At 41.0% G+C, this 25,747-nt stretch overlaps 1 protein-coding gene across 2 annotated transcripts; it reads left to right on the top strand.

Moving 5' to 3' along the window:
* Positions 1 to 2,011: 2,011 nt before the first annotated feature.
* LOC119661434 (5'-3' exoribonuclease 1) lies at positions 2,012 to 23,792 on the top strand. 2 transcript variants are annotated; one of them, XM_038070779.1, is made up of 25 exons: positions 2,012 to 2,055; positions 2,114 to 2,199; positions 2,267 to 2,493; positions 2,556 to 2,769; positions 2,831 to 2,995; positions 7,502 to 7,781; positions 7,840 to 7,985; positions 8,043 to 8,138; positions 8,195 to 8,307; positions 8,406 to 8,598; positions 8,658 to 8,831; positions 8,920 to 9,210; positions 9,270 to 9,535; positions 9,595 to 9,745; positions 15,367 to 15,529; positions 15,590 to 15,822; positions 15,918 to 16,091; positions 16,153 to 16,293; positions 16,362 to 16,502; positions 21,746 to 21,956; positions 22,016 to 22,581; positions 22,661 to 22,978; positions 23,046 to 23,141; positions 23,303 to 23,452; positions 23,511 to 23,792. In XM_038070779.1, the coding sequence occupies exons 2-25, from the start codon at positions 2,125 to 2,127 to the stop codon at positions 23,574 to 23,576; spliced, it is 4,650 nt and encodes a 1,549-aa protein (XP_037926707.1). In that variant the 5' UTR covers positions 2,012 to 2,055; positions 2,114 to 2,124; the 3' UTR covers positions 23,577 to 23,792. The 2 variants fall into 2 exon arrangements, with proteins under 2 accessions (XP_037926707.1, XP_037926708.1); XM_038070780.1 differs by having other exon boundaries at positions 2,012 to 2,199; positions 23,306 to 23,452.
* Positions 23,793 to 25,747: the final 1,955 nt, after the last annotated feature.

Below are 25,747 nucleotides of genomic sequence, written 5' to 3'. Positions count from 1 at the left end.
TGTGATATACAGGGTGCGGCAGCATAACTTCCTTTTTTAAAATGCGCGCCACTCAGTTAGTTGATGTCATAGCGGAGCGCTAGTGGTCTCGTTCAAGAGGGGATACTGTAAAGTTTTGTCCCGACACGGTTCAGTCGCCATCATGCGTTGGAATAGTGAGGAGCGTGCCTTTGCCGTTGAGGTTTACTTTTCAAGCGGATGTTCGGTTATTGCAACACAGCGTGCATTTCGGAATCGCTTTAATTTAGCCCCGTTGACTCCCGTCCCAGACCGCAAATCAATTGTTACATGGGTCACTACATTCAGACAAACTGCAAGTGCGCCAAAAGGAAGAACTGGAGTCCCTCGGCCCGTTAGATCACCTGAGAACATTGAAGCAGTGAGAGCGTCAATGTTGCGCTCGCCACGGCGTTCTGCGCGCAAACACGCATCTGCCCTTGGACTATCCGATCGTTCTGTGAGAAGAATTCTTCGTGATGATCTTCATTTTCATCCCTATAAGATGGCAATAGTGCAGGAACTTTCAGAACGTGACTTCAATTCTCGGATGAACGCGTGTGAGCTTCTTCTTGATGTCATTCCCGAGGGTGCTATTGTTTTTTTAGCGATGAAGCCCATTTTCATTTGTGTGGGTCGGTTAACAAAGAAAACATGCGCTACTGGGCTGACACCAACCCTCGAGAATTGCATCAAAAGCCTTTGCATTCACCCAAAGTCACAGTGTGGTGTGCAATTTCCTCAGCTGGAATTATTGGTCCCTGTTTTTTTAGGAAAATGAGGTTACAGTGACAGTGAATTCGGACCGGTATGTAAACATGCTACAGAATTTTTTTTCCCACGGCTAGAAAATTTGGATTTGGGGGACACTTGGTTCCAACAAGACGGTGCAACAGCACACACTTCAAGAGCATCGATGGCTGTTTTGAGGGAACACTTTCCAGAGCGCCTTATCTCAATTAGAGGCGATTTGGAATGGCCGGCACGCTCTCCCGATCTGTTCCCTTGTGACTTTTTTCTATGGGGTTTTTTGAAATCCCGTGTTTATGTGAACCGTCGAATAAGCCTACAAGATTTGAAGACCAACATCCAAGAAGAAGTTGCCAACATAACACCTGCTATGCTAACAAGAGTCATGACAACGCCAGAAATCGGTTTACGCAATGTATGGAGAATGGGGGACGTCACCTAACAGATTTGATCTTCAAAACAATGTAAATAAAAACTTTAGATATGTACTTACATTATAAAAAATAAATAAATATTTTCCGATACATACAATAGTTTTTATTGAGTTTTGAAAAAAGGAAGTTATGCTGTCGCACCCTGTATTTCGAAGACTTTTTGGTTGGAATCGTTGGCACATTGAAATCTACGTATTTTGACTCATATTTAACAAGACATACTTGGTTAAATTTGACTTTTATAGCGTGTTGAAAATTTCGTGATCACTTTTCTGGCGCTCTTAGGTGCTGGCGAGGCTAGATCAAAACCACGTGGTTTAGGGAAACCGGGAAACGCTGTACTCACTTAGGTTTGCTGCAGTAGGCGAATGCTCCACTAAGGATATAGCTGATCAGCTTTCTGAAAAGCTACAACCAAGGGCTTTCACTGGCTTTTGTTTTGGATGATCCCTAGAATACTTTAACAATTACGAACTTAGTTTTTTTCCCCTCCTTTTTTTCCTATAACAGTCAATCTACCTAAGACATATATGGAAAGTGTGATGCCAATAGGAAGTTTTATCATCTCCTTTTTTTCAATAATTTAATGAACTACATTGTTAAAATAGATATGCATGTTAAAACAATTGCGAATTTAGAGTTAAAACTTTGTAGGATTTGAATAGAAAACCTTACAGTTACTTTAAACACAATTTTAAGTTAAAATCCTGCAGTCGCTGGAAATAATTTGCGTATCGGCCGCTTACCTACATCTTTATGCCCCCATCGCGTGGTAAGACACTTTATTCTGAAGAAGAAGACGTTTTGAAGTTTGTTTGTCAATGGTTTTCTGGCATAATTAACTGGTCGCGGTCGGAGAGTTCGTGTCAGTTGGGTTCGTGACAGATGGTCGATAAATAGTTTCTTTTCCAAATTTATCCGCTCATTTGCAGTTCAGTTCAAAATGGGTATCCCGAAATTCTTTCGTTACATGAGCGAGCGCTATCCGTGCTTGAGCGAGTTGGTTCGCGAAGATCAGGTAAGCGCCGTGGAACAGGTGAAATTTCTATGACCCCAAAAATCTAATTCGACGGGTTCCCTGGCAGATTCCCGAATTCGACAACTTGTACCTGGACATGAACGGTATCATTCACCCGTGCTCGCATCCGGATGATGGGAACGTCCATTTTCGAATAAGCGAGGAAACCATATTTCGGAACATCTTTAATTACATCGACAAATTGTTTTTCTTGATTAAGCCGCGTAAATTGTTCTTTATGGCTGTTGACGGCGTCGCTCCACGAGCTAAGATGAATCAACAGAGAAGCAGGAGGTAACTATTTCACAACAACACTGAAGGCGATAAGCATGAGGGAATGTTTTGCTTTTGATTAGGTTCCGATCGGCTAAGGATGCGGAGGTCTTGGAAAAGGACGCAGTCAGACGGGGTGAAAAGCTTCCGGATACGGCACGTTTTGATAGCAATTGCATTACTCCCGGCACGGAGTTTATGGTTCGGTTGCAGGATGCCTTGAAATACTTTGTGAAATTGAAAATGAGCACAAATCCGCTATGGCAGCGTTGTCGGATTATACTTAGTGGACATGAGGTTTGTAACCGTCTCATTCGTTTTTAAGATGCTGGGCTCTACGTACGTTATGTACTTCCAGACTCCCGGCGAAGGTGAACATAAAATTATGGAGTATATTAGGTACCTGAAATCTCAGCCGGGATATGATAATAACACCAGGCATTGCCTGTACGGATTGGATGCTGATCTCATTGTGTTGGGGTTGTGCACGCATGAAATGCATTTTTCATTGCTACGAGAGGAGGTGAGTAATGTTACTTCTCAATTATAAAGACAAAAAGTTGAAATATTCAGTTTATTTCCCGTTGGGTTGCGTTTCCATGCTAGGTTATCTCGAGTAAGCAACCGCAATCTAGTTTATTTTGTTGAATCAAATTTGCAATTGAATCAGAAACACTGGTTTGCAGGATTTTATGAGATATCGTTTCTGATTTGTATGTAAATATCTGGGAAAGTAATATGACTGCGCAGATGCCTGGGTAAGCCTCGGTTATATCCACGTTGTAAAAGACAAATTGGATCAAATAAGTCTGATTAGATGTGAATCAGATTTTGTAGATTTCAGTGTACTAACGTTTCCAACTAACAAAACTTCCAAACATTTTGGGAATAGTTTAAGCAATCTATTTTAATTTTTCCCTGATCTGAAAACCATTCCCCTGTCAGTGAAAAATGAAAATGTGTTTATTAGACTGCTAGCAATAGGTTTGAAACGTTTTCTGCTTGGAATCGTTAGAACATTGATAATTGAGACTCTGATTCATATCCCAAAAAATATATTTGGTCAAATTGATACCGTTTGAAAAATCAACTGATCGTTTTTCTGAAAGGCTATAATCCGGGCCTAAAGCTGCAGATGTGGAATGTGTTTTGTTGTCTTCGAGGCTTTTAATACAAAATAGTCGTCAAAACTTTGGAAACTTCTCTGTGAAGAGAATCAAATGCTTGTGATTTTTTTTTTGTTTTTCAAATTTTTTTTTTTATATTCTTTCGCACAGATATTATTGCTGTGAATTTCATCATCATCATTATCAGCGGCGCAACAACCGGTATCCGGTCTAGGCCTGCCTTAATAAGAAACTCCAGACATCCCGGTTTTGCGCCGAGGTCCACCAATTCGATATCCCTAAAAGCTGTCTAGCGTCCTGACCTACGCCATCGCTCCATCTCAGGCAGGGTCTGCCTCGTCTTCTTTTTCTACCATAGATATTGCCCTTATAGACTGTTCGGGCTGAGTCATCCTCATCCATACGGATTAAGTGATCGGCCCATCGTGATCTATTGAGCCGGATTTTATCCACAACCTGACGGTCATGGTATCGCTCATAGATTTCGTCGTTATGTGGGCTACGGAATCGTCCATCCTCATGTAGGGGGCCAAAAATTCTTCGGAGTATTCTTCTCTCGAAGGCGGTCAAGAGTTCGCAATTCTTCTTGCTAAGGACCCAAGTCTCCGAGGAATACATGAGGACTGCCAAGATCATTATCTTGTACAGTAAGAGCTTTGACCCTATGGTGAGACGTTTCGAGGGTAACAGTTTTTGTAAGGTGAAATAGGCTCTGTTGGCTGCCAAGAACCGTTTGCGGGTTTCATCATCGTAGCTGTTATCGGTTGTGATTTTCGAAACTAGATAGGAGAAATTATCAACGGTCTCAAAGTTGTAGACTCCTATTTTTATTCTTTCCGTTTGACCAGTGCGTGTTGGTTGGTTTTTAGTGCTGACGTTGCCACCATATACTTTGTCTTACCTTCGTTGATGTACAGCCTAAGATCTCCCGCCGTCTGCTCGATCTGGATGAAGGCAGTTTGTACGTCTCGGGTGGTTCTTCCCATGATGTCGATATCATCAGCGTAGGCCAGTAGTTGGGTGGACTTAAAGAGGATCGTACCTCTTGCATTTACCTCAGCATCACGGATCACTTTCTCTAGGGCCAGGTTAAAGAGGAGGCATGATAGGGCGTCCTAAACTTGGTGATGGCAGTATTTGTCCGTCGTCTTCAGTTGGCGGGACCTCCAACTCGCCGATGTTCTGGTTGTTCAGTAGCTCATCAAAGTACTCAACTCATCGCTCCAATATGCCCATTCTGTCGGAAATCAGACTTCCCTCTTTGTCTCGGCAGGATGAACATCCAGGTGTATAAGGCTTCATCCTGCTGACTTGTTGGTAAAACTTGCGCGCCTGGTTGGGTTGCTCCCTGTACTTTTCTAGTTCACAGGCTTGTTGGTTCTCCAAGGCTTCCTTTTTCCGTCTGTGAAGTCGCTTCTCCGCTCGACGGAGTTCGTGATAAGTCTCTGCGCGTGCCCGCGTTCGTTGAGAATGCAACATTACTCGGTATGCGGCATTCTTCCGTTCCGTTGCTAGCTTACATTCGTCGTCAAACCAGCCGTTCCGACTCCTTTTGCGGCTGAGGCCAAGCATGTTTATAATAACGTTCTTCAGGTGATTGTGAAGATCATTTGTTTATGCTTCATCTCCAGGTCCACTCTTGACTGCGGTTATTGCGGCATCCATTTCCCTCTTATAGGTGTCGCGGAGGGCTGTGTTGTGGATGGCTTCAGTGTTAACTCTCACCTGATTGTCAGAGGGAATTCTAGGTGGTGTTGTTATTCGAGCTCGGAACACCATGCCAACGAGATAGTGATCCGAGTCTATATTGGCCCCCCTATATGTTCTGAAATTCATGAAGGCTGGTAAGGTCTGGAGAGGCGCACGTATGTTTGTGGACCGCTTTCCGCGCAAACCAGTTACTTCCAACCACCATTTCGTGTGGCATTGCTAATTGAATGATCCGCAGTTCGTTATTATTTGTATTTTGATGTAAGCTATGGGAGCCAACGTATCGCCTGAATACGGGCTCCTTCCCTACTTGGCTGTTAAAATCCCCCAAGTATGATTTTGATTTCATATCTGGAACAGGCTTCGAGGGTTCGTTCTACTGCCTCGTAGAAGGTATCCTTCTCCGACTCTGCAGTCTCCTCTGTGGGGGCGTGAACGTTAATGATGCTTATATTTCTAAACTTGCCTCGCAAGCGCAGAGTGCATAGCCGCTTATGTTTTCAAAGCCGATAACAGCAGGTTTCATTTTTTGGCTGACTAAGAGACCTATTCCGAGCACATGGTTTACTGGATGACCGCTATAATATATGGTGTTGCGACTCCCTACCGGTCCCTATCCAACGCATTTCCTGTAACGCTGTTACATCAGCCCTATATTGGGACAGCGTATCGGCTAGCTGCTTGGTAGCTTCATCTCTGCACAGGGAGCGCAGAAAATGCGCAAATCGTTATTCCTTTGTCGTTGCCGGGTTCGTCGTTGAGTTACCCGTCCAGTCCGAGGCTCCTGTTGTGGCTTCGTAATTTCGGTTTTCCGTGTAGGGTTGTCAGCCCTACCCAACCCCCAACCTGGAGGACCAGTTGGTACAATTTGTCCCGTTTTTAGGCGCGGGAGACTCGCCTTCATCCTTCTCCGTCTGCAGCTTTTCGATAAGAAAGAGGTCCCAGCGGTCATTACGTGGAGATGGAGATAGGGTAGGTAGTAGAGCTGTTGGTGTTGGTTCAGCAGGCGTTTCTCAGGTTTTATGCTTCATCGTGGGTACCAATCCACGTTTCGCCCTGGGACCTATACTATCCTTTGACCACCCAGCCTTAGGATGTACAAGTTTCATGACAAATTCCGTTGAAATTTTTTCACGGTTTTTTTTTGGTTTTGCGACGGTAATAAGACACGGCAAGTTCATATAGTGATGTGTGAGGAACTGAAGTGCCAAGAATCCTGCTAGTTTTCCACAATTGGTAACGTGGTGGCACATTAGCGCCTGTAAACGGGCATTTCGGAGAAACTATATTTAGGTGTGAGTGGATCTGAATAGTTAAGAGTCATCAATTTTTCCAATGATTAAGAACACTTATCTTGCGTTGATTGTTGAGCATTTTGTTACGTATGCGTTCATTACACAACTTTTCAGCTTCGTCCTACATTTTCCAACTTGGTTTTTTGTTTTTTCCTAGCTTCTAGTCTCTGTCGTTTTGCGTACATCTTGGCACTTTACAATGTTCTCCATTTGATCTACAATTTCTTTTCGTTGTTTTGCGAATTGCAAATTGCTTTCACTTCCCGCGAATTGTCAATTAATTTTTCTCCCAATCTGTGATTTTATTCTTAAGTTCGATCATCACAGTCATGGTGGCTATCAGTAAAGCGATGGCATTGTTGCCAATCAATGCAATTGTCTTTCCAGGTGTAAATGAATGACTTTTGAGAAGGATGGCAGGAACTTCCACCTTGCTTCTTGAGCTTCTTTCCTCATATAATTCATGTGTCTTTGCTAATTGCTATTGCGATTGGGATCATATTTCAATATGAAAATCACTTTGTTTGCCATCAACAAGTATAAACAGTTTATCGCTATAACAGATTCTTTGCGAGTCATCTTATGGAACTTTTGTCTTTATTAATTTTTTGATCATTTGCAATATGTGTATTAGAGCAGTATTAAACGGGAATCGAAAACGAAAACGAGTAGTTGCAGAATGCAATCTACCTAAATATATAAGATTAGCTTAAACTCGCTTTAGAGATGGCTAGCACTAGTTAGCAATTATTTTAGATATTTTGAACCAGCTAACCAAAAACAACCATACTACACAAGAAAAGGCAATGGCACGATAGCCACATTCTACATTTTTTTCCCCACTATCAGTTCATGGAATCAAAATTCTTAATCGATAATCGGCGTAATCAATTTCAGGTTAGCTTTGGCAAGAAAGCAAAGAAAGCATCAATAGAAGAAACTCGTTTTTTCCTGTTACATTTGAATCTCTTACGCGAATATCTGGAACTTGAATTCGGATCATTGAAAGTCGTTGAGGGTAAAAAATTCAGCATATATAAGATAATTGACGATTGGATATTGATGGGATTTCTCGTTGGAAACGATTTTATTCCACATTTACCTAATTTTCACATCAACACGAACGCACTTCCGTTGCTTTATGAAATATACAAACGGGTGTGGCCGCAAATGGATGGTAGGATCTTTAAGAGTGCATAATCTGGAATTGTTATTCTAATTGTTGAATCCTATAGGATATCTGAACGATAATGGCAACTTGAATCTTGACAATTTCGAAATATTCATGAGAGAGTTAGCTGAAAGAGATTTAGAAATGTATAAAGAAATTTCGGCAGATTTGAAGTATTTTGAGGGAAAACGAGGCAAAAATAATGAAATCGTAAGTAGCAAATCAGCAGAAGATATTTGGAAAGACTTTTGGACTGTGTCACTTCAGGTTGATATTCCTGAAGCCTTCGATTTCGATGTAGAGGATATGGACGATGTGGATTTGAATGTAAATTTAGCAAAGTTAATTGAAGATAGCAACAAAGTAAGGAGAATTTTCAGTTCCCATTAGAGTAAGTTTGTAAGTGTGATATTTTACAGATGTTTGGTAGCGATGACGACTTGTCGGATGATGAGGCTATGCTGGAAAAGGAATTCAGAATGCATAAGAGAAATTATTATATTACAAAATTAAATTATCCAGAAATGACAGAGTAAGTATTCTTTGCTAAATTGAGATGTGAATCTCTCTGTTGTAATAAAATTCAAAGAAATTGCTTTTTTTGTTAATGAATCAATCCTTTGGCTTCAGAGAAGTGCTTGCCGAACAAACAGAATGTTACATTCGTGCTTTGCAATGGATTCTGTTTTACTATTATCGAGGAGTATCGTCATGGGGTTGGTTTTATCCACATCACTATGCACCGTACGCCAGCGACATAAAGAATTTCAAGCATTTAAAGTTAGAGTTCAGCATGGGAAAACCTTTTTTACCATTTGAACAGGTACGACTGATGGTATTTATCCCTGAAATAAGTGTTTATCAATGGGTTCAACTTTTTAGCTGTTAGCTGTGTTGCCAGCCGCCAGCAAAGAATTACTGCCAGAAGCTTACAGGGATTTAATGACAAATCCCAACAGTAAAATAATAGAGTACTACCCGAATGAATTTCAAACTGATTTGAATGGAAAAAGACAGGAATGGGAGGCTGTAGTTCTAATACCTTTCATAGACGAGGTTAGTAATGAAAATGAAGTTGAATTTTGACTTCAGTGTTACGAGAAACAAACAGAAATTCACCAAGAGGATTGTCTCTTCCATATAGGTTAAGTTATTACAAGCAATGTCGGAGCGGTTTTCCTACCTACAACCTGAAGAACAAAAGCGGAATATTCACGGGCCTATGTTGCAGTACGATTACACTGACGTATCCCAAGGAGAGTGTCCTGGAATCTATTCATTTAAAAAGTTCGACAATACTTATTGCACTGAAACAGCTGTTTGGCGAGACCAAGTAAAAGTAGGAACCAATTACTTAGATTCCGATATTTCAAAGTGGCCAGCAAAAAAGTGCCACTTGCCTGGATTCCCTACAATGAAATATTTAAGTTACACTGTGAGTATAAAAGATTGCATTAGTTGCATGGAAGGATTCTAACTGTCGTTCTGATATAGGGTGAACTTCAGAAAGCTCGTGTGAAAGTATTCGAGCAGCCAAGTCGAAATGATACGATGATTTTGTTTCCAGAAATTAAATCGTTTGATGGTTTAGACGCAATAGCTAGCAAATATTTAGATAAGATCGTATATGTGGGCTGGCCACATTTGGTTAAATCGAAGGTGACTGCGATTATAACGCCTGAGTTCAAGGCTACCGCAAACGGAATTGAGGAGATCCAGTCAAGGATATTTCATTTGCATTTGAAACATGTTGAAGAACAGTAAGTAATTTTGAAAAATGCTATTTATGACTTTTTTCAACGTGCAATTTATATTTCAGCACATTCAACAGAATGGGTATAAAGTTCAGAGAGACAAAGTTCCTAGTTTATGTCAACACGTTGGCTAGCGTCGAGTACGTTGTCGGAAACAAAGGGAAAATGATATCAACTAATATTTGGAGTAATTCGGAAATTTCTTATCCTTTACAAGTAAGTTATATTGTTTTGTTATTTGGAAAAAAGGAAGCTTTTATTAATAAGTGTCATAAATATTATCTATTTCGATATATTTACATTGAATACATAGCGCTGTCCAGCCGCAGTAAAAGGCGAACGCTCAAACTGTAGAAAATAAACTATTCGAAGCCGTGGATGAAGATTCTTGTGTAGGATTGGGCATTTTTGCACCATAACACAGGCTGCTTATTGTACATTTCACCAAAGTTCTTGTACGTGAATAATCTCGTCCGTTTCAAAGATTCTTGATCAAACTCTTTTTCAGGGCGATATTCAGAGGTGGCGTGATGGTTGAGGGGGTAGAGCGCCAACCTTTCAATTGCGTTGCTTTGAATTTGAATCCCAGTCGCCATGGATGTCTATGTTTGTCATGTGTTTGGCTCCCTGTTGCCTGATGTGATGATCATAAAACTGAAGGATAGCCTCATTGAAAAATGGGGGAGGGCTTTAACAACAAAATACTGTGTGAATGTCCCATACTCCTCTAAGGAGTGTACATGAACAGCTAAAATCCTAAGTTATGAATTCGTCATCCTAGTTGCTCTGTTCCATATCTGTTAACTCCAAGCGTAGGCTTTGGTCTTCCAAATGATGTTTTGCTGCTCTTTTTTGTAAGTTAATCTGCATTTCTATTGCAGTCGATACCTTCCTGAGAATATGGATTCCAGCGCATTCGTACTTTCGTACTCTGACGCATACACCCCTGTCTAAAATATAGTGGTATGATAACCTAGGGGTTGTAACATGTATTTCGGATTTATTCTATGTATCACAGCGCGATCTTTGGTTTTAAATCGAAATAGAATGAATTTCCCAGATGGTTGCCACTCCCAAAAATTGGAAACCTTCCCTGCTACCAAGAGTTTGACATGTATTCGAATAGTATTTCAAGAGCGTAAAGTAACTTCCCATTTTCAAGGTCGGTTTTTTCATCTCGTTAGTAACTCTGCTATGCTGATAGGTCGCAAATAGCCACATGCGGTTTAACTGACGCCTGCATGCTGTAAGTCTCGTGTCCTCTTTATGAAGCCTGTAATGTAAAGGGAGGCGAGTCTTTGGATTGAGCACACAGTGCGCGCAATTTCGATAGATGCACTTTTACTTTAAAACACTTCAAGAACAACTCCACTCCAACAATTCCAAGAATCATGAATAGATCTTAATATCATTTTCACAGTATCTTCTTATAAATGTATTTCATTGCTTACCATATCGATTGCACAGTTTACCCTTGTTAGTCACTCTAGCGAGAGATTTGATCTAGAAAAGTGGTAAATTGACTGCGCATTTCCTATAGACGCAGTTCTAGCAAACACACGTGGTTCGTAAATTTTATTGTTTTTTATGTGTTTCATCGTACGAGTATCGTATTTTGTTTACTTTCTTCAGAATCAATTTCATTGTCAATCAATTATTTTAAAAGAAAAAGAGTTTTTTAAAGATGAGTCGATGGAAATTTCTTAATGATGGAGAAAGGATAAAGGTGCGCACGTACAAGGAAATTGTTTGGTTCAATCGTCGCATAGCGTTTTCAAGATCTGAAAAAGCCGTCATGACTTTCTTGAAAATGGGCGAGCTGTACGGTGTAAGAAGGCCCACACAAGAGGCAATACAAAGGTAACCTCCCCTGAAAAAATCCAAATAAAGGCGGAAGCAACAACAAGTCGACTAAGTGCTGTGCCAAGTTGTAGCGAAAATGAATCTTCCAATTAAAAAACGTCAAGTGCAGAACGTTTTAAGTGAGGATGCTTTCATCGCGTATAAGTAACTGAAGAAATGCTCGGCCTTGAAGGAGCACAATAAGGATACTCGTCTTGCATTCGCAAGAAAGGTGATGCATTGGCTTGATGAATTCATAATTTTTCCGTTGAAAAAAGGTTTAATCTGTATGGTCCAAGTTATTGTCATGACTTATGGAAGGAAAATCCATCTAGAACAAAACGAAACTTTGGAAGTGGAAATATGATGGGGTACGAACTTTTTCCTACTTTCATCATCATCATCAACGACGCAACAACCGGTATCCGGTCTAGGCCTGCCTTAATAAGGAACTCCAGACATCCCGGTTTTGTGTTGCGTGACCCGCCCACCGTAACCTATTGAGCCGGATTTTATCATATCTACCTCACCACACACACATGTACAAAATGCTTTTCAATTCAGCTTCTTATTTGAAATCAATTATATTATTTTACCTCACTTGAGAATTGGATCCGTTCACCAAAAAAGGAATAGGACGGCAGGGGTGAAACATAATTCCGTTGCGTCCGGAGCGCGGATGAGAGAAGCTGTGGTCAGCACGCAAAGATCACTCCACGTCGGCAAGGTTCGGTCTGATGACAGATTACAGCCGTTTGCAGTATGGCGGCGCTTATCGTTTTCGGCTGTTACCTTTGAATGGGATTAATTAGCATGAATTCGTTTAGGAAACTATCGTAGGTACTTAGGCATTGCAAGTGCCAATTAGGTTACTTGCATTATATCCGAAGCTTCCATTTATAAAAATTGAATTTAAGCCGGAGGTAAGTGTACTATTGCCGGCATCTGTTGTATGATTTTATTATAGCATAGCAAGATGCATTCGCTAATTGCATAAACGGGAATATTATTTGCAATGCCGCGAATTTGTGCGGGAGACATTGACCTGCATGCTTTTTTTATATTAATTAAATCATGCAATTGATGCCGCTAAGAGTGCACTTACCTCCGCCGCGATATTGCAAATGACGCAACAAACTCTCTCTCACGCAACGCAAAAGTTCAATTTCCCGAACTTTTCCGCGTGCCGCATTGCGCACCGGACTTATTGGATATTGCCTCATACGAGTCCGTGTAATGAACTTCATTTGGCGGCTATCCCACTGCGGCGGATGCAGTCACTCCACTGTTGTGTTTAGGCCATATGTCCGCACATACAATAATATAATAATAATTTCTTTCATCGTTTTAAAATGAAAAGAATTCGAAGATATTATATTTTTCTGTGCGAAGTGTGAGTAATAGTAAACCTAGTTTTTAAGGAAGCCACAACGAAAAAGATTGAGAGCGTTGAACAAGAACAAATCAATGTTTTAAAAAAATCGTTAACAGTCCCGTTTTTGTTTAAACATTGATTGCTACGATTGCAAAAGAAATAAAAAGATCCTTTAATGTTTTAGTCATTATTCAAATCAAGGAATCTCGTGTGGAAAAAATGTGTATTCTAGAGGAAATAGAATATTACCACTTATCCAACTTTAGGCTATTATTGCTGCTGCTTCGAAGAGAGCGACAGCAGCAAATCAAATCAGGATAAAATTAAAGTTACCGGTGATGAAGAGAAGAATATAAAAAATTTGAAATGAAAGGAAAATATTCCGGTGGAAAAAAATGTGCAAGAAAGTTTTAACAAAACAGCATACAATCGCCCAACTCGAATTCGCAAAAAATATATGACATGGGGGAACGAGTGGAGGTTCGTAATCTTTTCAGACGAAAAGAAGTTCAGTCTGGATGGACTGGATTATTTTAAATGTGATTGGTACGATTTGTGAGCAGAAGAGAGAATCTCTATAATGTGAAATTTTGGTGGTGGAACTGTGACCCCGTGGACCGCTTTTGCATTTAGTGGCAGAGCCCAATATGTAAAATCAGCTACGGATGAACTGTTAGATTCAGTTCTAGTTGATTTTTGGGACAAAATTGATGGGAACTGCATATTTCAACAAAGTAAGGCTGCTCTTTACACCTCCAGAAGAAAGAAAAATGGTTTGCTAGAAAGGGCTGTGTTCCATTAGACTGGTCAGGACGTTCCCCTGACCTTAATCCAAAGAAAAACCTTTGGGTGTGAAAAGTTTACTGGAATGCAAAGCAGTGTACGGAGTTGGCAGAAGCCAGCCAAACAAGATTTTCCAATAAATTAGCTAGAAAGATAGTTACACATATTCCCATTTGAATTTTTAACGCTAAGATTATATAAGATTATTCTTGAACGTATAGAGATTTAGTGTTTTTTTCGTATTTTTTAATTATTAATTGATCTTTTTTGATTATCATTTGAAAATTATAAGTTTGTAAAACTATGTTTCACTTCACTTACGATAGATTGGAGCAACATTCTTCGGTGGACCGGAATACAGTAATCTCAATCTGGCCTTACCAAATTGCGATGACTGTGGACTTCGCTTCTACCATATTAGTAGAAGCGAGCCCTACAGTCCACCGCGTTTCATAAACCATCTTAAGATAGGAAAGCGCTAATGGTCGTCTTCCCTTCGTATTATTGGGCTCTTAAATGGATAGTGTAGTTAAAACATTTTGGTAGATATTCACTGAAAACTCTCCACTTCTGGTCTGATTGGGGTTTATTATAAGAGTTTTTTAATCACACTATTCTTTTATTAAAGATGTTACGCTGTTAATTTTCCCAATGAGCAGAAACTAGCCTGGTCACTGATGATAAAGCTTTCGAGATGTTTCTTGATCTTTGCAACGATAGGGAGCACACATAAGGAAGGATCATCTGATGATCTGAAGGAGCAGCGACGGACAGTTTTGCGTTGATGGCTGAGATAATTTATATTCTATTTGAGAAGTAGTCCGTATGCGTATGTTATGATGGCTGAAATCATTGCTATCTGCGGCAGCTTTTGCTTCTCTGACCAGCGTAGTAGCAAAGTCTCTTTTGTCCGGCGCACCCTAGGTTGAATTACCCGGGATTTAGCAAGATATCGGAGCTTGAGAACATCACGGTTGCCATTCATTACTCGCAATGTTCAATAGAATTTTATCCCTTTAATCCCTGTCGTCCATCAAACCACTTCCATGATTCCGCAGTCAGCCAGATCTTGTCACGCCCCTTCGGGACGCGGATGGCGACTCGAGTGATACCTAAGGAAAGAGCGCTTCTAATGGTGGCCTAATGCTTATCTATATTCCCTGAGGCGGGTTATTCAAGGTATCTGCCGTCCGAACAACAAATTAGCTCTTCTACTATCGAGCGATAGCTAGATCGTATAAGCGGTCGATGTTAGAGTTTTGCAGTTCTCTAACCCTGTGGGAAGTGCCGGATACAACACGCAAGTGAGGGCAACGCCTTGCTTGTTACGCGCATCTAGAAGGAACTCCTAAATGACGAGGCGGTGCAAGTTACAGAAATCGACAAACCTCCTATCTTTATCGTTGGGGTCACCAAGATTGCATTTCTTCGCCACATGTCCGAGCAAGTTACTGTCAGAACCCATCTTGGCATTTAAACCACCCATTACGTTCACAATACTAACTTCAGGAAGCCTTCCTGAACTGCCTGTAATTGCTCATCTTTCTCCATATATCGGATCTCCGTTGGTGCAGAGAATTGTATAATTCTGATGCTCCTTAACTTGGACTGGAATCTCGCAGTCAATATCCTGCCATAAATCGGCTCGTAAGCCAACAGAGCGCACCTCGCGGTAAGCGTACCGTTTTCGATAGTCAAAGTTCGTAGTCGTGAGGTTGTTGACGTTTCGGCAACAGTAAAGTTTCGAAATTTAAATAAACTTCTATCCTTTTACGATAAACAGGGACAACTTGGAATGTATTCATAAACCACTCACAGTACATACTTTCCTTTTCAGGGAGTTGTGATGAATATTCGCAAGGAAGATGAAATGATTGAAGAAAAAATTGAAGACTTTTATCCAGTTGGAACGCCCATATTTCTACTTAGTAGTCCATATTTTGGCTGTGAGGGTAAAATACTCGACCCGAAATTAGTTTATAGCTGCGGACGAATACAAGGTACAAGTACAAGACTAGTTATTGTTTCCCACTTAATTCTAACAAATTATATGATTTCAGTCAATATAACTGTGATACCTGAACCACAATTATCGGAAGCACGAGGAAAACAAACAGAAGCTGAGATGAGTTATTATAATAACTACGAATTTGCCATTAAAACAGGATTGAATGCAAATGTTGTGGCCCGTATTACGGGTTCCGTCTTCATAATTCATGGTAGTCCACGTGGAGACTTACCTGAAAATACACCGAAAACCAATATCGGCTTAAATTTGAAATCGAAAAAGTCGGTAAGTATCCTTGAGTATTTTTTTCTACAGCAGTGAAAATATAATTTTAATGTAGCAAATGTCTAATGAAATGAATTGATAATGTTGTTCTGTAGGATCAGCAAGTTGCTGGCTACGTTCGAAAGCAAGGAACCACTTGGCAATATTCACTGAAGACGATGGATTTGATTATTTCTTATTATGAAGTGTTTCCGGAAGTTTTCAACTTACTCGCATCCAACACCGGTGGAAGAGATGAATTTTTTGAAACAAATTTGTTCCCGCCCGATGTAATTTGATTTCATCTATGAATATGGGAATTTATAATGAGACTGTCTACAACATTTACAGACAAGCGATAAGAAGTTATCAGATCTCACAGCATGGCTGAAAAAGCAGAGTCATAACAAGGCAGAAAGGGTTCCATGTGGAACGAAATGGGTCGAGATGGAGGCGATGGACGCCATAAAAGAAGCTGTTGAAAGTTTGAAAGTAGGTTGGAATGTAATTGTTTAGTATAGAATGATTTCTCTCTATATATGAAATTGATGGATTTTCAGAAGCAGCCGGTTAAATGTATTAAATTGCAAGTGAAACCACATCTGCTATTGAAACAAGGACTTGAAATACCACAAGCATTTAGATCAAAGTCGAAAATAAGACTTTTCGATCGGATCGTAGTCGCAAAGAGAACATATCAGGTAAGAGATAGTGTTTTGTGTGTTTTTTTTTGGTTATTCTATTCATTATAATGATAACAAACTTATCTATAAATAAAAAATATCTGCCGCTTCGGCAGCGTTAAGGATAAGATCTCGTTTCAACCTTGATGTTAGAGTCAGTGGCAGTAGACCTGCGCAGTATAATATTAGATATTCGTGGCATGAAATTGAACCATAGAAGAATCATGTCACGTCGCTGTAAATTTTCAACTGGCGTCCAACTTTATCAAATAACGTCTATGAGTACTACGACGACGTTTTTTGCTCTTAACAGAATTTCCAAGTTTTTAATTAACAACATCCTACCTCATCAAATCTATATTCCAACGTATGTCTTTCTAATCGGTTAGTTTGTACTAGCGGATCCATCAAATTTCGAAACTTTTCTGGTTTCGTTCAGGAGAAAACTTCCAGTGCTGGAATTAGGTACGGACCGGGAAAATTTGTATGGAATCGAACGCAGTTATGAAATTGGTTTCGCCTGCGTATGCGTTGTTTGGTGCTTCGGGGGCTGCTTGACTATCCCAGAATATCACAAATTAAAATATGTGGGATTAAAAAGTCATTATAAAGATTGTTTTGAGTTTTCAATGTGAGCCTTCGGTTTGACTGACCATAAATTTCTTCGTTCCTTCGTGCAAATGTATTCTTGAATGAGGCACTGAAAGCAACTACGGCTCAGTTTTAGCGAACTATGATACGTATGAGCTTCTTATTATTTGTTCACTTCTGTTCTACTTGCTGACATTAGCAAAATTATCGGTATGTTTTGGTCTATGCTGAAAATAGATTCAACAGTTTTAAAGGTAAGCGGCTTTGTTCAAGGTATAATAAAATCGCGTAATTGACAGTATGGGCAGAAAGAAGCCATTTTTGCTCTCATTCGTGGTAAATGGCAAAATTAGCGAGAAATTGCCCGGTTAGAAGGGGGACGTGTGAGTACAACTTCTACATATGCTAAACATATCCATGGAGGGAAGAGCGACCAAACGTGTCTACGATCGAACTTAAAGGCCAAACACAAAATCGCACAGAATAGGCCGGTATGTAGTTGGAAAATTGTTGGAGAACCGCAAAGCAAATTTTAAGTAGGCCCAAAAGAATTGTAGACTAATGAAGTCCTTTTGTCCATTTGAACATTGAAAGGCCGATGTGTTGAGACTGGTCTAAAATCATATCGTCCCATAAAAAGGCCCAAATTCATAAGAGACTATCAAATAGATCCGCTTGAATTCCGCAAATAGTACGAACATTTTACTGCAGCTGACTGGGAAATGGTAGGACTTGAATGAAGTAATTTCAAAATATATGCTATTGTAAAAAGTACCACTCCTCAAACCATCACTGAATGAGGGTATTTAACGTTCGAATAACGAAGGAAGGGTAGTATTTTTCTCCTTATCGTCGTCAAACGGCAACAAACATGTGAATTCATCACGAAATAGGAGCTAAAAAACCAAAATTATCCGCTGGTTGGTGTCGGTCTTCGATCTTTGCAATAAAAATATATGATCACTATTCACCAAAAGAGGACAATTTTTTTCTCCAAAGTTATATGGAGCTCGTCCTTTCCAATTTTTTTCTCCAAAGCTATATGGAACTTGTCCTTTTCTTCTGTCAAAGTATGGAAGGTGAAGCCAAAGAGTTGTTTTAATGTGTTTCAATCTCGTGATGTGTTGCTGAAATTCCGTATCGACGAAAAAGCGACCCGAAATTCTCTATTGCAATTCGTATTTCTATTGGTAAATACAGCATACTTCTGCACTCATTCACTTCACTATTGAACGATTTTGTCTCTTAGAATGCAATGATGACTGACTATACATCGGGATACTTCTTAACGGACATTGGCCTGACGAAGTCTTCGTCTCCACTCTTCTTGATCGAGTGACTGCGTTCTCCTATTTCGGAAACCTAGCAGCGTGCAAATTGCGTTGTCCATTGAGTCCGTCCATCTGTTTCGCGGTTTTTCAGGTGGTCGTTTACCCTCCATTTTATCTTTTGAGTAGGCGCCTGGGAATTATTCTGTCGTCCACACGCTCTACATGGCCTGTCCAATGGAGCTTTTGAATCTTAATAAGGATGGTAGTTTATGGTTTGTTGTGTGCCGCGCCTAGTCTTGGCCTGAAGCCTATGATTTTGTGGGCGCGCAAAAGTTACGCAGCATTGCGCTTCAAATTTTTTTCGCTTTACAAAAAAAATGTGCGTTTGAGAGTCAAATACCTCCTGCCTGTGGAATGTCACGAGGGTGAACATTGGGAAGTTCATCGAAGCTCTTGGAGCAGGCAGAGCCGGGCTGGAGGGCGCTCCGGGTAGCATCGCAGCTGACACCGTCGTAAATTCTGTGATAAACTTGATAACGACGGCATGTCAGGCCCCTGCCGTGAGAAGCCTTGTATGTGGACGGCAGAAATTGCCGACATACGGAGAGAGTTTCATATGGTTCGCAGTTTGGCATAACGCTTACTCGCAACAGAGGAGGCATGCGCCATAAAAGCACAGTATAGATCAGTAAAAAGGAGACTGCGCAGCGCGATAAATAAAAGCAAAGCTCGCGGCTGGCAGAACCTGGTCAACGAGGTGAATGAGCACCCGTGGGGTCTTGGTTATAAGCTTGTCACCTGGAAAATCGAGGCTCTGAGGAAGCCTTCTACTAAGTACCGACCAGATGAACTACGTTGTACGGACATTATTTCCCCGACATCCTATACGGATTGATGTCAATAGCTGTGTACGCTTGACATGCTCGGGAAAAAGCTCGAGAAGTTCATCAGAAGTAGACTCGCTGAAGCGATCCGCGCTACCGGGGACTTATCCCCAAGGCAGTTAGGGTTCAGAACAGTGAGATCCACAGTGGATGCTATTGTGGAGTCGTAGATGCGGTTCATCGAGCCGAGGCACACAGTCGCCGATTTTGACGGATAGTGCTTCTCATAACGCTTGATGTCAGAAATGCCTTCAATTCTCTAAGATGAACAGATATGGTAGGCATATTAGAAAACTCATTCCACGTGCCAAGCTATCTTTCACGTCGGCAGTAGCACAGTGAACCATGCTAGGGCCGGACCTCTGGAGTGTTTCCTACGATAATCTGTTGAGACTATGCCTGAAGAATCGCGCCTTGTCGGTTATGGCGACGACTTTGCGGCACTAGATTGATGCGACGGGTAAGCGAATGGATGACTGCTCCTGGTTTCAGCTTTGCGCCGGAAAAAAACCGAAGTAGTCATCTTAACCAGAAGGAGAATCCCGTCCTGTCCCCGATCGCCGAGTTGATTATACAGTCAAAACCAGCGGTTAAATACTTTGGTTTTATGTTCGACTCGAAAATGAACTTCTTCGAGCAAATTAAAGCAGCAGCGGACAGGGATGTAGCCGGAGTCTTGTCCTTGAGTCGGCTAATGGCGAATGTAGGGGGCCCTATATCTACTAGAAGACGCTTCCTTATGGGAGCAACGCAGTCGGTTCTACTCTATGGCGCTGAGGTATGGGCTGATGCCCTTGACAAGGAGGTGCTCAAGTGTAGAGACGGGGAGCTTTTCGAGTGGCGTCTTCTTATGCACTGTCTCTGAACCGGCGGTGATGGTGATCGTGGGAATGATCCTCGTTGACCTCCTTGCCAAGGAGCATAAAGCATTCTACTGCCGTAAGGGCGACAACTTAATAGAGGTGATTGCCCGTGAAGAACGTTAACGCATCCTTATCGAGTCACAACTCTCTTGGGAAAATGAGTCAAGGGGGCAAATGGACTGCGCGGCTAATCTACAATACCCGTGGCTGAAACGAACGCACGGTGAGATTGATTACTTCTTTGCCAAACTTCCAAGCCGGCATTGGGAAGGCGCGATCTCTTGGTTGGGTGTTCTGCAATGCAGTGGAGGGCGATGCTGAACACACCTTTTTCTCTAGTGAAAGGTGGGACGGTTTTCGTCAGCAGGTTTATTCAGACACAAGAGAGCTCTCGTCAGACAACATTATCAGAGAGATGCTGAGGGGTGCTGGCTGTTGCCGTGTTGCGCGTTATGTTCGGACTTTTCTTATTGCGAAGGAGATTGAAGAAGGGGCCGGATGGCTAACAACTCCCTTCCTCACCTCCCCCCTTTGGTGAAAGGAATTCTCTGACTTGAAGGCTGCCAAAGCTGGGAAATGTATCTAAGGGTTCCAGGTTAGTTCTCTGATGATAGCGAGGTGTTTAGCTGGTAATCCGACAGCGTACCGTTCATTTACCTTGTATTTTTCAGGCATCGCACATTCTAGACTTCAAACTGGTTATCCTTTTTCCTTTGTCATAGTTGTATTTCCGATCCCATTCCTGACTCACTTTTGAGTTTCATGAAAACATCATATTGTGAACAAGTTGTCAACCTGTTGCACTATATTTAACCTGGGGAACCAGCCGAATCATTTCTGTTTACGATGTAAAGGATTCACCGGTCGCTCTTTCTCGTTTGCTATTTTGCAATATTTAGGAGTTACCAGCGTGGGAGTGAGAGTAGTATTTGGTAGTAAGGCTGTGTATAATCCGCGTGCATTGCGTAGGTATGTATTGAGGATTGCAGTGGAGAATTTGCACCTTCTGAGACATAATAATATAATCGTTGGCACGACAATCCAAATTGCTCTGGCCATGAAGCTTGTTCGAGCACTTTATTCAAGACCGTCACCGTACCGTGATTACTACTCAGATTTGGCTGGCCAACAGTGAGATTTGAACCGCGAGCTTGCTTTATGACAGTCTAGCACTCTAACCACTAAGCCATCCGGCCCCTGAGGCCATATCCCCCTTTAAGGATCCTTTGATAATTTATTATGAAATAGAAACATTCCGTCGAATAGAACACTTCAGGTTGACTAACTGGTCAATCTATACCATCGAAGGTGTTCTTGGTTGGTTGTCAGCAGTTGACCAAATCGGGTTTAGGTGCACCATTGGAACTTTTTTCCAGTTAACTGTCGATTTCCCTATCACGACATTCCTCTAATCAGTATTCAATGAGGGAATGAATACTTCACATGATTTCTGAAACAAAATTCAATATCAAGACGAGATCACAAAAATTACAAGATCTCGTACCTTCATTCAATTAATTTTATGTTTATCTTCTTAAAGATTTTTCATAACCTGTCGAAATAGAACAAAAGTTACTGTCTACAAGGAACGACGATATCCACCCTTTTCAGACAAATATTCAATAAAAGGCTCGATTTTCTTATTTAAACAGGTGCCCGTTGGATATAAGGGAACGGTAATTGCCATTCACCCTCTTGTGGATCCCAATCCCGTTCGCATTGAATGCGTCAAGCAAGTGGAAACATTCATTGAAGTGTTATTCGACAAAGAACTGCCAGACATAGGAGACGAAAATGAAGGAGAACTGAAGAGAATTGCACGTGTTGCCCAAACATCTGTATTAGTTGTTTATCAACCTCTGGGTAAGGCACTCATATAGATTTCCTTTTGGATTTTATGATTATTGATTATTCCCGCTCAGATGAAGTGGTAGTTGCGCCTTTGGAGACTTCCACAAACCAAGCTCAAAACGTTACATCAAATAAACAAAACTCAGACCGATCCATATATAATAACGGTTTGAGGAATAGAGATATGGCATTTTTTGTTGAACCTCCCAAAGATGACAGAAATTTTAATCAGCAACAACAATCGCGACAGACAAGAAAACCAGACGAGTTCAGAAATAAACCTCAAACAGTCAACATATCTAAATTTGTACAACCACCTCCAATGCCGGAACAATATTTTCAGCAATCATCTACCGCTCCAACATATTCGAATCGGAGATTACCGGAAACAAGTATAAGTAGCGCTCAATTCACCAGTTCGGCATATCTTGCTAAGCAACACGGACAAAGCAGAAATCCAAGTCAAAGGGATACTACTTTAGGTAGCAGCAAGCGAAATAATGCAAGAGTAAATTATCCGCCAATGGAAAATGTTATGGCACCACCGATTGCCGGATCGCAGCCCATGCAGTTTAAAGACAATCAAGATCCAGTCGGAATGCTTAGTAAGGATCTGAATGATCTTAAATTACAAAATGTAAGGAATAATTCAACTGAAACTTAAATAATTTTCCTATTTCTAACTTTCTTGTGATTCGCAACCAATTTTTATTTAGCTTCCGAATGTGGCAGAAAGTACTGAAGCTTTACGAAAGCTGCTGGGCATGAGTTCATCCAATTCAAATTTTGATAGCTCAGGCGACAAACAATCTATAAACTTTCCAAAACCTCCGTCGAACTGGACAAAGGACGCTTCACAACATCGGAGTAAAAATAGTGATATGAATCAGCCCTCTCAAACGCACTCACAGTCGATACCGTTTAACAATGTCCAGCCAATTCAGCCATATAATAGTCAGTGTTATACGAACATGCCCGTGCATGTGGATAAGAAGTATGCGCCAAATAACCATAACAATAATGGTGACACTCAGGTAAATTGCACTCGAACTTATGTTGTTTTTTCTGTACTTTGTATGCTTGAAATTTGTACTTCCTCAGATGTGCCCTTCACGCCAGAAACGAGTTAGCAACATTTCTTCAGGACAAAGTGCGTTTATCCCTCTACAAGCGATGAAATCTATTAGGAAGAATGAAGTAAGTTAACTTGTCATCGAGTTGAAGTGCAATTACCGCCATGCTAGGACTCTACTGCGGTTATGATTTTTCTCATTTTTTTGCCTTTATATAAAGCTTCTGCTCCTTTAACTTTGGTGAGATTTGGTTGCATATATTCAGATTGATGTTCTATATTTTAGCAGAAAGGAAGCAACTCGAAGTCTACTGGACATCACAGTCAGAATGCAGCACAAAGTATCAACGAGCAGAGTTCAGGAACGGCTAGCAACACCAGGGACCAAGAAGCCAAACCTTCGAATTCGGCCCAAAACTCTGCTGACGAAACTAAAGTACGTTGCCAAATGGAATCTTGTTGATTATGATTTTGTTGATTGGTAAAAATTTCAGAAAAAGACCGCTAAGCAAACTGCTCGGAAGCCAAAAATTGCAGCTAATTTCAACTTGAAAGGATAACGAATTTCATCATAAATCAAATTTTTGGCATATTTTTCTATTTTAATTATGACGAGATCGTGTACAGATGTATAGTTTTTACTATATTACATACATATTCATATTAATGGTTGTAAGATATAAGCAAATGTTTAGGTTGAATACTGAGAAAAGTTTTATATATGTTCCTTCAAAGGAATACTATGAAATATGGAAATATATTTTCCCGAAACTTAACCCGGAAGTTTATTTATATCCAGCGGATATGTACTTATAAAACATATAGAACAATTGGCGTTTTAGGAAATTGTTTGAGTGAATTTCATTTCAATTATTGTTCATTGGAATACCTCACGGAAAATATTTTCTGGAAAATTCATTCAAATTGGTTCGAAGTTGCTATGAAAAGTTATCGGTTATGGAAAATTTAAAGTCGAGCTGACTTGAATCGCTCCATGTCGCCTTCTCTATCACTCGCGGAAATTACTTATGGTAGATGCTTTTATGATCATGTTCAGAGTTCCTAGGCAGACAAACTGTTGTCCCCCAGTGGTTAGGCAAATCGTTCACTAAAATTTCAATTTATTTCTTTTTTATGGAAGCTTGCTATGTGCGCACACAACTCCTTTTATGGGGGTGGGGATTTTTTAAGCCGAAAGATGTTGCGAAAATTCCGAGGTCATTATTTGAGATGACCAATTTGAATTGGAGATATAAGGAATTTTGTTGAAGCTAAAAAAAAAGGAGCATCTCAATTTACGTAGGCCGTGACATGTCAAGGAAGGGAGAGAAACATAGCAGTTGCGTGGAGGGCTGCGGTATTAAAAACTGCATCAAGCAAGGTTTAAATTTCTGTCGAAGTTATCCTGTTCCGTCAAGTATTTCGAGTTGTAGGTTATTCGGCTCCAAGCGCCTGCTCGTGCTATTTTTTCTTTTATTTTGCCATCTAGTCCTTTACGGTTAAAGTTTGGATTTAAGACCATATTAACGTGGATTTTTTGCAATGATTCATTAGCGGCCCAAGTGGCAAAGATCCTGCCTACATCTCTGGAATGGCTAGTAAAGTACCGAGCCAACACGTCTCGGCGAGTACCTCGGTGGAGCAGCACTTAAGTGCATCCAGTTAACCCGTTGGGGAGTGCCGTTCCCACGTACTCGAGGAGGGCGATCAGACCCTGCAAGGGACTCATCTGAAGTGGCTCTGCGACGAAGCCTCACCGGAGGTTATCTGGTACCATGGGAACCGGGATGGCCCTCTGAGAACATAGGCCCCAGGAGAATTCCTGAAGGATGTGTTCTCTGCCCGGTTATTTGCGGTTGGCCCCCTAGTGGGAGTTTCATGGTGGTTGTGGGTATGCCTGCATCGTGGGCAGAGCTCCTCGGAACTCAAGCGTGGAGTTGCGTTGTACAACTCGGGTGCCGTACCCCTTAGTTACGGCAGAGGTGTTAGATAGGCCTTGCATCTACTGGTATGAATGTTGAGCCTGCACTGTACTGCAGGTACTGTATAAACCAGTACCGCTGTGCCAGTCATGGCGAAGCTCTGATTGTGGTCTCAAAATCAATCCGTGTCCGAAGCGGACTGTGGGATTATGCCTACACGGCAAGTACTCACGTTAAACTCCCAGGACTTTCAGTACTTAAGTGCACGCGGAAAGGTCGAAATTGTGAGCAGGAAATGGCCCATTCTGGTTGGTTTTCTGGTTATTTCTCCGGCTCTTCCCTTGATACAGTATACATTATTTGTTCCATCGTGAACCGCTTTGATATTAGCCATTCATTTCAATGACCTCCCATATTTCTAAAGTTTAAAATGATTATTGCAGTAAGATTCAGGACAAAGGCCAGACTTTATATTGTTTCATAAGCTTTCTTAGTGCTTTTTCATGTGTTCATAAGATCATGGCCTCTTATGAACACACGCTCGTACATTTATTTTCAGCTATTGCAATCAATATTGTGCACTTCTTTGGGATTTTCTTGAAAGGATCCTGCAAATCTGCAGAACTTGACCTAATCTATTCCCCACGTGGTGTAAAACGCGTACAGTGCCCCATGGTAGAGAGAAATAATCACAAAAGTAAGTTAAACACATATGTCATCAAAGTTTCTCCTCTACCAGTGCCGATCACTTTAATTCGTCTGTATCATCGAGCCTGCGAGCTTTACAGGGAGATATATGTTGACAAATT

This window comes from Hermetia illucens, chromosome 1 (genome assembly GCF_905115235.1).
Source record: "Hermetia illucens chromosome 1, iHerIll2.2.curated.20191125, whole genome shotgun sequence".
NCBI lineage: Eukaryota > Metazoa > Arthropoda > Insecta > Diptera > Stratiomyidae > Hermetia > Hermetia illucens.
Note: the sequence above shows the minus strand (reverse complement) of the source record. Positions and strands in the feature narration are given on the sequence as shown.